We start from the raw sequence: 15,869 nt of genomic DNA, 5'->3' as shown, positions 1-15,869 counted from the left end.
TCATATAATATAATGTTAGATTAAATAATGTGACAAAATGTGATTTGTCACACAAACTTGTAACATATTATTGAGAGTCACAAAATTAGACACATGTGTGTGCCAAAATGTGACACATTTTGGAGTTGCAAAGTATTACCCAATAATGTGTAGATTGTATGTTACACATTTGAGATTAAATTTCACAAGGCCTTTATGAAATATGGCTGCTGGAGACATGTTCTTAACTCTCATTAGGTGTTTGGAGGTTACAAAATCATGTGGGAAAGGATTTGGGACGTTTTGGAAAAATGACATTTTTAAGCTGAAAATGGCTTGTGGCCGCGGCTAAGAGCATTAGTGGTCGCGACCTAGGGGACAGTGAGCCACGGCCGCGGCCAGGCATGCTAGTGGGCACGGCCAGAGATGTGTTCAGCCAATTTTCAACCCTTTTTTCCACTTTAAACGATTCTAACACCCCAAGTAACTCTCCGAACTCCTTTTTAATTCCATAAACATCCAATTAATCATTGGTAACAACCATGGAGATTGGTGGAATTTGAAATTCAAAGGGTGTCTCAAAACTCTATAAATAGAAGCCTAATGCTCACTTGTAAGACAACTCTATTTCTATCCACTAGAGCACTTGGCTAGAAATATACCAAAAGGCTTAATTATTCTAAAGAGCTATTCCCAATATTGAGAGAATCCCTTATTGCTTGAGATAGGGAGAAATAAGCTTTTGGGGAAAGGTTTTAAACCTTGTTCAAGTTGGTAATCCCCCAATGCTCTTCACTTTGGTTGTGTGAGTGAGAGTGCTTTACCTTTTTGTTCTTGTTATTTCTTCTACCATTGCTTTTATCTTCTATTCTTCTATTTTCTATTTACATATTTATTTATATCCTTTGTTTTAGAGTTGTAGTTCTTATAATTTTCTTCTTCCTCTTATTTCTACATTTACTTGTATTTTGATTATTGAGTTGTAATCTTATTTAATCAATTACCTTGTCTATTGTATTTTTGCATAGAGTTGTAGTATTTCTTATTTTCTATTGAGACAACACAAATATCTCTAGCACATGATAGTGTCATCTAGCTTCATTTATTTGTCTGCTCGGTCCAAGAACTCCTGCAAGGTGTTGATGGGGTTCTTGTGTATGCTATCCCATAAGGGACTACGATAAATTATTCCTGTCGAGATGGCAACGAACTTCCTTTCATCTCCTATTGTGGATGCTCGGTTTGCCTCCCTCGTGAATCTTTGGATGTAGTCCTTCAGGGATTCATCCTTCCCTTGCTTGATAACAGCTAGTTGATTGGCATAAACTGGTTGAATCCGTCCGGCACTGAAGACCTTGCAAAATTCCTTCCTGAACTACTCCCAGGAAGTGATGGATCTAGGTTTGAATTTCCAATACCATTCCTGAGCTGAGTCGGAGAGAGTGGTAGGGAATACCCTGCACCTATAATCATGCTCCACACTGAGTAACTCCATCTGATCCTCGAACTTTCCAATGTGTCGTACTGGGTCCTCCTTCCCAGTGTATGTTGGAAGTTTTGGGGTCTTGTATTTCGTTGGTGGTTGAGCAACTTGGATCTTGGCACTGAAGGGACTCCCACTTCTATGAGCCAGCTCGATATCGGAAGGTTTCTTTGTCAGACACTGGACAGCCATGACGAATGCATTTATTTGAGCCTGCACTGCTGGTGGGATCGCTGCTCCATATGGGGTAGATGTCCTTGGTACCTTCTCCTGAGCGTTGGTCCTCCTATTGATGACCTCCCTCAGATCCTGATATTGTGAATCTTTCCTTAGCCTATCAAACATGGTATTGGTGTTGTTCATCGATTCCTTTCCCTTGAGAGATTGAGCTTGTAGGGATGGTAGGTCTGCCTTGCCCTTGTCAATGAAACCATACCCCCGAGCCTCTCCTCCTACATGACTTTGAGACTTTGAGTGGCCATTTCCATTCCTGTCATGCCTCTCATATGCTAGACCCTCATCTCTTGCGTTGTTTCATCTGTCCCCCTGGGAGGGGGCATTCAGGTTGGTAACACTCTTACTCCGAGATGAAGTGTTATTCTTCTTAGTCATGGAGGAGGTAGTCATGGATTGCGCCTCTTCATCCTGTCTTTGGGAAAGTGGCTCTGAGAGCGTCCTTGGGGTTCGACTCCTCCTCTAGGACTCCCTATTACTGCTGTCTCGCATCCCTGCTGCTTTGGCCTGAGCCTCCCTTACCTTACCGCTTGAGCAACAGCTTCAGCGTTAGCTCAAGCTAACTGGGTAGCTGCCTCCAAGGCCACAGTAACCTCTTGGTGCCTCCAGTCAACTTCTTTCTTCCTCTAGATCATCCTCTAGATCTGCTCGTCTATCTCCCACCATTGTCGTTCCATATTTTCTCTCTGGAAGGAAATTTCTACAGCAAAGGCCTCCTACCTCGCTAGTAATTGTGCCATCTCCTCCTGGTGAGCTTCTTGTGGATCTTTCGCATTAGGTTGATCTCCAACCTCCACCTAAGGTTTGTTAACGGGATCGATGGGATCCTGAGTGGTGGAATCCCTGGGAGCCGTCTTCTTTGTCTGACTGGGTTTTGGAGGCATCGTAAGATTGATGAAAGTGTGTTTCTTGATTTCGTACTCTCAATGAAAGCACCAAAATGTTGACCTGTGAAATTGGCCAACAGTCGTATGTACAATATACGATACCTTTTGGACGGAATGAATCTAATATATGACAGAGTACAAATATCTAAACAAAAACACATAGGAATATATAGTGGTTCAGCCCTGTTCTTCTGAACAGTAATAACCTAATCCACTTAGTCTTTAGTATTGAATCACTCAATAGACAATTACAAAGATCAACTCATAATTTACTCCTCACAAGTTCATCCAAAAGATAGATCCAAAAAGTCCAGAAAAAGAGCTCCATTGAAATGAAGCCCTGGGTCCTTTATTTATAGTGTCCATGGGTTGTTACATGATCAGTAAGAGTGGGGATCGTGGTTTTGTACACGATCCTTGGGAGTGGAGATACGTGTCCACCCTCCCATGATTATGAGATCGTGGATCTTCCCGTTGTCTTCTCTGGATCGTGGCTAATAATGCACGATTAAGACCTTCGAGAAAATGCTAAGTCTTGATTGGTTTATGAGACTTAGGTGCTAGGCTCGACAACCCTTTAGAGCTTGGGTGCTAGACCCGTTGGTCATCTAGGTGCTAGGTCTGTGATCTTCTGGGTGCTAGGCCTGATGATCTCAGTTTGAACAAGTGTGAGTTTTGCCCAGTGAAGTATCTTTGGGAGTGTAGGCTGACCACCCTAAAAAGGATAGGGTGGGCCGACCACCTCAAGGGGCTCTTTGGCATGCTTAGGCTGACCACCCCTAAGGGTTGGGGTCAGGCCAACCACCCCTAGGGGCCAATGGCAGGCCGACCGCCCCTAGAGGGTTTAGGCCTGGTTGACTTTCTATAGAACCTGGACCTATCTTTTTTGCTCATTGGTCTTTTTTCAATACTTCGTCGTTTTTCCCTGATTTTTTATGCCACGTGTTGCTTTCTCATTCGCCACGTCATCTCTAGATTTTTTAGGGGTAACAAACATATATAATATAGAAAACAAAAAATTATAATAAACATCTAATCATATTAATCTAACCTACTGCACAATTTAAAAATATATTTCACATTCACATTTATATACATATAATCATATTCACATAATCACATTTATATACATATACTTATACATATATCTAACCTATCATATATTTTTTTATAACATAACATTTAATTAAATTAAATTAACATAAAACAAAATTAACAAAATTAAAAATCACAAATATAATTAAATTAACAATACAAATCCCTAAAATGAAAAACAAAATTCAACGCTATCTAAAATAACCATTTAAATAATTAAAAATATATTTTAACCATTAATCAATCACAAAATATTTTTTAAAAAAAAAAATTACCCAAGGCTTGGGATGATGATTCAATACCCAAATCTGAATAAAAAAACAAAAAAAATGTCAAAACTTATTTCCACCAAATACAAAATACATGCATATATTAAGAAAAAAATACATATTACAGGCTATAATAGCAGGATAGTGAGTTTAGACTATCGAAACTTGGGAGAAATTGGCCAAAAAATGGTTGGGAGGCAGAGAGAAATAGAGAGTTTCTCTATTTTTTTTAAGAAAACCGAACAAAAATGAGGAAGAAAGGTTCTGTCTGGGGGTTATATCACTATGACCTATAGCGACAACATGTCGTCGCTATAGGTAATAAACAGTCATCGTCGAGGTTGAACGCATCGTTTCACTCAAACGGTGAGACCCTACAGCGACGACATGTCATTGCTATAGAAAAGTGAATAGTACACGAATCCTTTCGATTGCTATGCCTCCAGTCTATAGCGCGACAAGCAGTGAAAATTTGACTGAAATCTTTGGCGGTCCACTTTTCCTCCTTTTTTTTGACCCTATTTCGACGACATATTGTCGCTATAGAATAAAAAGTAACTATCCAGTTGATTAAATTAAACTCTATAGCGACGACATGTCGTCGCTATATGGAGTGAAAATAGGTAACCAACTTTTGGCGGTTAAGTTCCCTTTGTATCCTACAGCGATGACATGTCATCACTATAGACAAAGATATTTCCCTCTTTTTTTCGACGAGGAGTTTCTGGCAACGACATGTCTTCGTTGTAAAGTCTGTTCCCGCCTCTAGTTCCCTCCAAATTCCTGGTAACCTACAGCGACGACATGTCGTCGCGGTAGGGTACCAGGAATTTGGAGGGTCTGGTCGTGTGTTGTTGAATGTCGTCGCGGTAGGGTACCGGGAATTTGGAGGGCCTGGTCATGTGTTGTTGACGACCCTACAGCGACGACAAATCATCGTTGTAGCTTCTTTATTTTAATAAATTAAAAAAAAAAAGAATTTTTTGTGGATTTCGACTACATATAGCGACGACTTTGGAGTCGTCGCAATAGATGTCATCGCTGTAGAGTCTTTTTCTTGTTGAAAACCCCTTGAACTTTTCCATTTACAGAAACATTCTTTATGTTATCTTTGTTCCATTTTTCCGTTTAAACAATGATGTGGCATTGCCACGCCAATCCCGCATGTAAAATAATTAACACTTTTTGCTCCCCTAAACTTTGATTATTACCAAATTGTGCCAATTTTTATTAAAAAACTATTTTTTTATTAATTCTTATAAATATAATTCATACCTTAATTTAAATCTTAAAAAATTATATAAAAGTCATTTAAACTCTAATCATATCTTTAAAATTCACTCTATATATTAAAAAATCAAATATATATCAAATATGAATGAAATAAAAAATCAAATATCAAATTAAAATTGACTCTAGATATTAAAAAATCAAATATAAATGAAATAAACAAATTAAATAAAAATAAAATCTTTATTAATTCAATAGACTCGTATTAGCAACCTATTTATTTTTGTTATAAATTAAAAAGAAATGATTCCTCCATGTTGAGTTTTGAGTTGTACGGCACCAATTGTTTCATTTTCGTATAATCTTTCTTTTCTTTTTTTTTTATTTTTGTAAAAGAAAGAAGATACGTATGATTTAATTTGAATTTAAATGCATATTTAGTTTTTTTTTACAAAAAAAGTATATTTAGTTTGGTATTTAGGTTTTAGTTTTATTTAACTTTTGATTTTTATATATTAAATTATTATAAATTTAAACTAATACTAGGATTTTTTTTCAAAATTTTAATGTTTTTTTTAATGTTACTATTTTAATTTTAATTTTGGAATAATTTTTTTTTTTAAATTATTAAGTTTGAATTAATTTTTAAAGAATTAATAGAAAAAACAGATTTTTTTAATTTGTCTAATAAAAAGGGGCACGATTTAGCAATGGTCAAAGTTCGGGTGGCAAAAATATTAATTATTCTACACATGGCAATACTATATCAGAATTTACAATATTACATCAGCGTTTAAATGACAAAATGGAACGGAACTTGACGAAAGGACTAGGATTTTGTAAATGATATAATTTATGGGAAGATTTTAACAGGTCATATATTTTAGGGGTCACAATATGGTAGTGTTATAAGTTCGGTGCAAAAATACTAATTTTTATTTTTGGAATGGCTATTAATTTATCTATTCACCTATTATAAACGTAAATATACGCACATGTCGTCTCTCACTAGTTATCATATAAAAAGGAAGGATGTGGATAATATTGTAGTTGAGATATGCATGATCATAGCCCTTGTAGACTACAAACAAATTACATATCTCAATCTTATATATCAAGCAGACCTTACATAGGTGAAGAAATCTAACTATTGTAAATCGATCTTTTGTGCCCCGGAAAACAAACACATAATTAACAGTTATTAAAAGCTCCGAGTTCCTTCTTGATGGAAGTTTTTTCGCTATGAAAGTTCATAATTCTTGAGTTTTCAAATCATTTTAAAAAATGGGGCTAATTCTTATATTATAGTGGGGACTTATTATATAATGTTTAATAAATTGTTTATATAATTCTCAATACTTATATTAATTTAATATTACATAAATAATATTTTTATAATTTTAATGGGGCTTGAGCCCCCACTTGCCCCTTACTGGCTCCGTGCCTGCAAACCATTTCACTGTTGGATTGAATTTGAATATTATGAGATATCACAGGCATAAGGAGTTTTAATTCATCAACCATGTTTGGAATAACTATTCTTAAAAAACACTGTAAGCTGTACAAAAAATGAAACTTTTTTTCCGACATTTTGGTTAACATACATGTCTTCTTCCATTCCCAGTCTCAAGATCAAGAGAGAAGGAGAAGTTTCCTTCTCTCAATGACAATAGTAGCTTTTGATGAGTTCTACTCATCATAGTAAGTGTCCGCAAACTTGCTCTTGATCCATTTGAAGCTATTGCGCAAAGAAGACTTGAGCTTACCTTCTGTTGCATACATGTTATAGGCTGCAACCCTCTTCCTCCTCTTCATCTCAGGGTTACTATCGTCCACATGGCTGCTCGGACCGTTGAAGTTGTACGACTTGGACCGATCCTCGAAATCGAACCGGGCATCTCCATAAAGGTTGGAGTAGTGGCTTGGCAATGATTTGCTCCTGTCCATGGTTTATTCTTCTAATGCCCCAAAAACGAGGTGAAGGCGTTTTAAGTAGTGAGAAATATGAAGCATGTAATGTAATAGCTAGAGAGTCACTTGTATATGGAACAGCATGCAAAACATTTGTAGATATGTATATGTTAGTGGAGTATGCATGAGCCACTAGCGTTTGGTGTTGATGAGTAAAGAATTGAATTATCATGATTTTGTGCTCAGTGATTGGATGGCAAAGTTTTTTTTTTTTTTTGGAAATATATATATTTTTTGTGGCAGACATGATTCCGGCTTAGGTCACAATTGTTTTGAGTAGTTTTAAGGGTAAAATTTCATGTCCAACCATATATTTATATATCGCATCACATAGGAATAAATGTAGTTGACATTGATAGGTTCTTATAAAGTTGCAGTAACTTGGAAATCTTTTCCCACTTAACCATAGCACCGTAATTGGTGACACACAACTGGGCTGTTACATATATATTTTGAGAACTGAGTTGTGAAATTTATTATGTCATCATTTGAAGATAAGAATGTATAATTATGTGACTTTTTTTATTGTTGTCATAAAGTAGGACTACAATAAGATTATAAGCAATTGCTTTAACTTGATTATGTTGAGATATGATGTTGCTACTTGCTAAATAACAATTTTAATGTCAAAGAATAACACAATAATACCAAAATTCCAGATAAAACCTCTTTAGTGGGGTTAAGTCCTCAAGCAATGGACGTTTTCTTAAAAAAAAAAAAAAGGCTTACATAATTTTGTTTGATTTCTGAATTCTCTAGAAGGTGCAAATAAAAACAACATTTTTCTCAAATAAATTATTTAATTGAAAGGTGTGCAGTGGGAATTTAATCAACTTACTGTTACTCGTGATACTCTTGATGGTATTCATACAAACATGACACGTTTTGCTTTAAATTTGAAAAATCCTAAAATAGTTAGGGACTGGGATTGAGACAAAAGAATATAATTCACGTTCAGTAAAAATGACATTTGAAAGTTTACAGACAAATACTAAAACAAAAACATATTCGAGTAACAAATTTAGGACATTCTGAAAATTAATTACTAAGATGGAACTTATTAAATTGGAGGTACTAAATAATACAGATATATTTATATAATATGTAATACGTTTCTTTTGTCCCTTAGTAGTCCTTAGTGGGTAGTTTGGTGAGAACATCACAGCTGCAATTAGAACAAGGCTTGGCTCATAAAGAGGAATCATGGGAGCACCAACATGGTGGCAATAGTAGCTGAATAAGATATTCCACCACTAAATCAATGTAATGAGCCACCAAGATTCCAAAGAATGGTGGGGCCCAAATATTGCTGTGGGGGAGTGACTATTCTAGTTAGGCTCAGGAAATTTCATGGTCCACACAACAATAAGTTCCCTCAAAGTGATAAGGCGTATAATTTCACACATCACACAAATTGACCAAACCATACCACATCCTATCAACATTTTTCACTCAATACAGTTTCTAAAGCTCCCAAAAGCATAAATTGTGAGCTTTAATGCAGGTCCAATTGAATTCTTTACCTCAATATTTTTTATTTACTGCTGTTCTAACATCAGCAATTTAGAAATATATTTATAAGTGTAGTACATTCGTACAAGAATTATCTCCGCTGTGATTTCAAACATCAAACTGGGTATTTTTTAAAACTTAACTAGTTGGTTGACAGAACTTGTTTGTTATTATAATAATAATAACAACAACAACAAGAATAATAATGTCAATTAGTCCGAGGAAAATTAGAAGCAAAGACTTTATAATAAAAACAGTTGGAGAACTTTAAACTGAAAAGAATTTGCTATGGACAAGCTTTAGCCCTAAAGAAAATTTGAGTATTATTTATATAAAATTTCAAGTGACCAAATCTGTCGAGCCTTGCCCAAATCGTACTAATGTTTATGCACAAAACAAACCAATCCACACCGTGAAGTGGGAAGACTCCTTACCTAACAGCAGTGAAGAACATCATTTGAAACACAAATTCTAACAAATCACTTACATAACTAATTAAATTGAGAAAGTATGACTAATTTTAACTCCTTCCCCCAAACCTCTTCAACACTTTCCCTTTACAATAACTCTTCCTTGTGAATTAGTAAACATGCCCTTAATGTTGGTGGGTTTCATGATTTAATATCTACCTATAATAGTTTTACTAGCAGTAATAATAATTTAGAGAAAAGAAGTTACAGGTTACTAATTGTGTTTGAAATTGATTACTTACAATGAAGAATGAACATTTTAGGGTGATTGACGTGCAAAAAAAGCAGCACCATTCTCTACATCATCAGTTTTGATAGATCCACTTTGTGCCATAAGAATTCTGTACACTCTCTTTGAACAGACCTCACCTAATCTTCTGTCATCACCAATCAATCCTTCAACTGTTAAGTCCTTGAGCAAAAACTCCTTTTCATGCACCTGTCATGTTTAATACAAAAATCAACAACAACAATAATAATAATAACAATATTTTTTTCCCTCAAATTTTAATGCCCATTTCAACTTCAGTGTCCAAATGGGGGGAAAAAATCCAAAGCTATGAGAACAAAGAGACCTAAAACGATTATTTGGGTAGTCATAGTACACGATTCAAAATCAAACAAAGAGGAACCCCCCAAAGACACTCTAACATTCACACAGTTCCTATACACTTGGTAAATTAACCGAAAGCTTCTGAAACTTGATATTTCTTTCTCACTGCTGCTTAACCTCAGTCATAGTTAGAAAAGTCAATGTATTATCGTGTTAATTGAATCTGATAACACATATACAAGGCTATTTATATACAAGAACCTAATATCTCTACAATTTTTCAGAAGAACAAACATAAGTTAATAGTCGGAAGAACAAAGAGTGCCTGTTACGTTCCAGTGCCAGAGGAAAAGAGTTTAGTTTGCCTTCGCTTACAGATTTACTTGGGTCCATGTATGCAGTCAGAAGAGATTTCATGGTGGGATACTTCTTCCATATAGCAATAGCAAATCGTGGCTGTACCTTAGGAATAGCTACCAAAGCTTTCATCCTGGACACATACAGATGTCAGTAAAAAATCAGTAATGTACTGTTTTGTTTTCTAAAAATTGACATGCTCAAAAGTTGGTTATTAACAACTAAAAGGAAAAGTATACCAAGACCTCTCCCCACACACACACAAAACAAAAAACAAAAGCTATGGTAGCTATGAAAGTAAAACAAAGCTACATAGAAGACAATTTAAATCAAAGCTAAAAGAAAAGTAATTACTACTACATGCATCTGAGTGAAAAAATAGAAATTGTATCATACCACAAGTTCTTTTGAATTAAATTCCTGTCAACAGAGTCCTTAGGGATAAGGGAACCATTCGCATTTACAGACAGTCGTGTTAACTTCTTTCTGCAAATTAATAATATAAGAGAAAGGGAAACAAAAAAAAGTAACAGCAGAGAGATTGATAAAATGGGATGATACAAATGCATTATTATGTATAGCTGCAAGTGAGTACAAAATTTTGGAAGTCAGTAAACTTTAGTTCAAGTTGGGGAATCATTATCACATATTGAACAAGAGAATGTACAAAAGAATATGAATCTTAGTAGCACATAGTATGTTACTAAATCATTAGAGCAAATACATTTTTTAAAGTTGTTTATTATTCTTTTTTTTTAATGGGGTACTAAATTACCTAAATTGGCAAGAGGCCAGACTGCTTGTCAAACCAACAATGTGTTCAGCTAGCTCAGCCTCGTCTACACACTGTCTTGAATGCACTTTAACAAAGTGGGTGGTTAGCTTTGCCAGTACCTGTAAGAAACACTACAAATCATAAACTACCTAAAAATCAATAATGAGTAGCGAGAAACCAATCAGAAGCAAATTTTATTTTGTAGTTCACCTCCTCAACAGGCGGACGCCGCCACCCATTACGATTTATTGGGTTCTTGTATTGTTCTTGTTCCCTGAGACGAGAGTTGTGCATTATTAAATATATCTTCAAATTTTAAGCCTCAAATGCAAAATTCTAATACTGTTCAGCCTCAGCCTGTTTAGTTTGTAATCTCTCTCACCTTTTATTGATAAATGACATTAACCTATTTGTCAAGTAACACACTGTATGAGATGGATAGCGACTTCGAACAACAGAAACATGGTCCAAAAATGATTCACTTGTTACAAGGTTACAAAATTCCTCAGCTTCATACACGAGTAATACATATTGAATCTCTATTCCTTCAGGAGAAAGCTGTAATAATTCAATGATTTCGTGTATGTGAAAGAAGTAAATCAGATTGGGGTTCAATAATCAGGAAAACACAATATACTTATACTTTAGTTGAGAAGAAGATAGCGCTAAGGCTTGCAATAGAACAAGTAAGAAGGTCAATGACTCTTTGGTAATACATCATTTAAAAGTTCTTAACTTAAATATATATATATACTCAATTTTTACACAGAATTTATCTCTATCCATTGATTTGGAATAATTTGGCCCAAAATTATAAAAAAAAAATTTATATGACACCATTAATGCTTAGCACCACACACACTGAAAAGTGTGTACCACCTAAAATTTTATGCTAGTGATGCCAAGTACCAGACCAGTGGTGCCCTTGAAAGCAACTAAAAGGTTGGCAATCTCACATGAAAAGGCCCTTGCAAACAACATTGAAAAAGAGGAGATATAACAAATTTTAATAAAAAGTAGTTATTCCTGTATCCAAATAAATAATGAAAACTAAACATTATTTATTTATAAAAAGAGACAACTTCTATAATGACCAAAAACAAAAATTACACAATAGAGGAAATTAAGGTATCCTCAAAGACAGAAGCAAGAAAAAAGAAAGGTAAAAGACAAAGATAAGGTATCGTAAACGCAAAGAAACTAAACCTAATTTTCTTGCCAGTACCTTCTCATTCTTTTTTATTTTTGTTTTAGTATTATCAGCTCAACTATAATTTCAAAGTTACTCATGTTACTCAGCAAAGAAAACTAAGTTGCCAAACCAGTTTTGGTAATGTACACACAACCAGTCTAAAGATGTACAAACCATAAAGATGCTCTACACTAACAACACATCATTAATCATAGCTTAAGACAGAGTCATCTATCCATAACTTCTTGGTTCATGTCCTAGAGAGTAGATTAAAATTGACCTGGTTACATAATCTCACAAAAGCAAAGCCATATATATTTAGACCAGGGTGAAAGGCATAATGACGCAGATCATGATACACCAAGCTTTACAACCCAAAAAGATGAATATAATAATGATCGTAGCTAAAAAAAAGGTGAGCGAATTTACTAGAAACCACATAATTCACATAACTTGAAAGGTGATCCGATTTGGAATGTAATTTTCTTGGTGAATGCTTTTCATCTTCAGTAGTTGGAACAGTTATTTACCTCAGGTATGTGTTCTGGCAATTTCATAGTCCAAAGAATAGATCTTTCAATTGGATTTGACGTTATGCGGTATTTAAACCCCTTTTCGGCAAACCTTGTTAACAGACTTCCTAAATAAATGGTGGAACAGTTTTCCATTAAATGAACGGAAAGAAGGATAAAGACATTGTTGGCATTCATATAATAGACAAGTAAAGAAGAAAGTTGAAAAATAAATATACCCCACCTCCAACTGACCCCATCTCAATTACTTTTGCATCAATCTCTGCCACAATAGATTTTAGGGCAAACTTCCCATTCTCCCACTTTTTCCTTTCTTTCTCTATTTTTTTCAACTCCACAACTTCAGCTTTAAGAGCTGCTTTTTCAGTCTTTTCATGCTATATCATAAATTTTAAATATAAGTAACCTTATATTCAATTCAAAAAACTATGTGAACATTTAAATCACAGGAAAAACTTACAAGCTTCTTCAATTTTTTCTCTTCTTTTAAACGAACCTTTTCCTCTTCTGCTGTCCTTTTTCTTCTCTTTACTTCACTTGTACTATTTTTATTCTCAGTGTAATCTTTTGTTCTTTTGTTATGCACAATGTTATCCATCTGGTCTTTGCTAACATATTCTTTTCCAGGACTGACTCTCACCTGACAAATGTCATCACACTGATTACTACTTTTATTGTGCAGTGACCACAATCCAACTAATTGTAATTCAACTATAAACAAGAATATTGTTTCTAATGTTTACAAAGATTCTAAATATATAAGAAAACTGTATCTTACACTCACAGAAGATAAAACAATTTAAAAGTCACTAGCTCATAAACAGGATTTTTCTGAATTGCTGTGAATTCCAATCTAACTAATCGAAAGTCAAATATAAGCAAGAATATTGTTTCTAATGTTTATAAAGATTATAAATATATATATATATTTATATAAGAAAAAATAAAAGCTGTATCTTACACTTACAGAAGATAAAACAATTTAAAAATCACTAGCTCATAAACAACATGATTTTTCTAAATTTGTGTGAATCACAATCAGTATTGAGCTACAAAGTACACCGAAAAGATTTGACTGTAATCATGGACCATGCTAATTTTGCATTAATGTATGCTGCCATTAGACTATCAAAGTGAAACTTGCTAGAGGAAGCAGAGAATAAAACTCAACTATAATTGACCACCTCTTAATTACAGACTATTACTATTAAAAACATTGTAAGCACATCAGATCCCCTCTTTCATCTTTGTATGAAGTTTGAAAGCATATATCCCAAACTTCTAGACGTCAATTATATGTCCATCCCAACCACTGACACTCACTAACTCACAGCTCTTTAATCCCTAGAGCCTTTCTGTTAAGGATTGCCACACTGTGCTTTACAGTTTTCTTCCACAACATTATAACAAGTGCCCACCCCACTTCCTCAATCCCCAACTAAGACATAAAAGAGGATCACTGCAAGACCAAGTTTGTATTTTTGTAAACTGCAGATGAGCTTAGAACTTCCAGCCCATAATTTGAAAACGAATTTGTAGAGTCGAAACAAATTAAAAATAGACAGATAAACTATAGCATAAAAAAAAAGAGGAAGGATTATATCGTGTGAAACAACATGAATCAAGATGAAAGCACCTGAGGAATGTCACCATGCAAGGGGGATAGAACTGGGTTGGAAAACCTGACTTCAGGAATTTGTGTTTCGTCAGCATGGCCTGACAAACATGTTACATAAGTACTCTGTGCCAGTAAAGATATCAAAAAAAAAGATCCCTAATTGGGGGCACATTGTCAACAATGTAACCTGAGAATTGCAAAAACACAAAATCATACTGTTTATTAACATGAACTCACCAGAAGTAGTACGTGTACCCACAAATCTAGAATTCCAATCAAAATCCTTCACTGCATCAAAACCAGAATCCAAAATGTCATCTCCCTTCCAATTTTCCTTTTCAGATCCATCTTCCGACTCATTATCAGACTCCAAACATATCAATCGATTAATGCCAAAATCTGAAAGCACCAAGATCAATACAGTCTCAATCAATACAAAGATGTAGATGTACCATTATTTCTTCCTGAAAGTACAATATAGCCAAAAATCTTATTTCATCAAAAATAAATTAAAGAAAAGACAGCATGATGTATACTCTATTAATTATCAAGCTAAAGGAAAAAACTAGTTCAAAGAGATTAAAACTTAAATTAGGTCAACTCTATATAATAATCGATCAAATAGGCATTTCCACAAACACGAAAAAGCGCATCAAAATCAGTGACAATGCAAAGCCTACCAGAGAACTTGTACTCCGAATTGGACACCGTAGTCTTGGGATCGGATGAAGAACATTTAATGGCTGCAATATCTGACATCGGCGTGTCAGGAATGACTGTCAAGTCTCCTACATAGCAATCCATCAAAGAGACATTTCAACATACATTCAAAAGAAGAAAAAAAATGTATCTTTAGATTCAGTAATGAGTGCCAAAGCTTACCAGAAAACTTGTTCTTCGAATCTGAAACCTTAGCATGGCATTCGGATGAGGCTCTACTAGAGAAACATTTGACGATTGCGATGTCAGACATTGGCGTCTCGGGGATGACTGTAAAACCTGCATTAGTTTTTTTTTTTTTACACATAAAATAGGCATTTCGACAATAAAAATCAGTACCACCATCTTACCAGAAGAATCGTGCTTTGAATTTGAAACCCTAGCCCGGGAATCAGATGAGGCTGTATCACAGGATTTGAGGATTGCAACATCGGGGATCAGCGTATCGGGGACGAATGGGGGGCCCGGCTTCTGCGGAGTGGGGTCATCTTCGAGGAAGACGACGGTGGGGATTGGGTTAAGGTTGGGTTGGGTCCGACGTTTCTTGGATTGGATTGGGGTTGAAAGGAGAAGGTGGTCTTCCTCGTCGGAGAGGATGATTGGCTGAGACATCATCGTTCGCTGCCTTCACCTTCGCTTTGCTCTCTTTCAAACTTAGCAATAAGCGCGGGATGATTATGAGTTTGTCTACGTGTTGCCTCCTCCTAGGCTGGGCGAAACGCACAGTTTCAAAACCGATATATTCTGTTTTCAATAATGCTTATATGTTAGTCTGTATTTTAAAATTATACATATTTGATACTCTAGATTCAGATTTAATAGATAAAATTTTGTAAATATGATCAAACTGTCATTACTTATATGTAATTAAGTAATTAAATTTAAATTTGGAACTTACATAATTAACAACAGTTTAATTAAATTGGTAAAATTTTATTAATTAAATTTGAGTTTAGAGTATCAAATATGTACGATTTTAAAATACAGGGTA

General features: G+C 34.9%; 2 protein-coding genes across 6 annotated transcripts; both read right to left on the bottom strand.

Moving 5' to 3' along the window:
* Positions 1-6,649: 6,649 nt before the first annotated feature.
* Positions 6,650-7,341, bottom strand: LOC133803496 (uncharacterized). The gene has a single exon (XM_062241565.1). The coding sequence runs from the start codon at positions 7,122-7,124 to the stop codon at positions 6,867-6,869; it is 258 nt and encodes an 85-aa protein (XP_062097549.1). The 5' UTR covers positions 7,125-7,341; the 3' UTR covers positions 6,650-6,866.
* Positions 7,342-8,966: 1,625 nt separating this feature from the next.
* On the bottom strand, positions 8,967-15,577 carry LOC133803472 (crossover junction endonuclease EME1B). Of its 5 annotated transcripts, XM_062241537.1 has the most exons (15): positions 15,229-15,577; positions 15,041-15,157; positions 14,839-14,946; positions 14,396-14,557; positions 14,177-14,256; positions 13,001-13,180; positions 12,764-12,917; positions 12,538-12,647; positions 11,198-11,373; positions 11,026-11,089; positions 10,816-10,946; positions 10,437-10,526; positions 10,059-10,173; positions 9,373-9,569; positions 8,967-9,094 (listed from the first exon to the last, which is right to left on the bottom strand). In XM_062241537.1, the coding sequence occupies exons 1-14, from the start codon at positions 15,491-15,493 to the stop codon at positions 9,390-9,392; spliced, it is 1,932 nt and encodes a 643-aa protein (XP_062097521.1). In that variant the 5' UTR covers positions 15,494-15,577; the 3' UTR covers positions 8,967-9,094; positions 9,373-9,389. The 5 variants fall into 5 exon arrangements, with proteins under 5 accessions (XP_062097521.1, XP_062097543.1, XP_062097511.1 ...); XM_062241559.1 differs by having other exon boundaries at positions 8,967-9,569; positions 13,037-13,180; XM_062241527.1 differs by having other exon boundaries at positions 8,967-9,569; positions 15,229-15,576.
* Positions 15,578-15,869: the final 292 nt, after the last annotated feature.

This window comes from Humulus lupulus, chromosome 1 (assembly GCF_963169125.1).
Source record: "Humulus lupulus chromosome 1, drHumLupu1.1, whole genome shotgun sequence".
NCBI classification, from domain to species: Eukaryota; Viridiplantae; Streptophyta; class Magnoliopsida; order Rosales; family Cannabaceae; genus Humulus; species Humulus lupulus.
The sequence above is the reverse complement of the archived record's forward strand: the minus strand, read 5'-3'. Positions and strand labels throughout refer to the sequence as shown.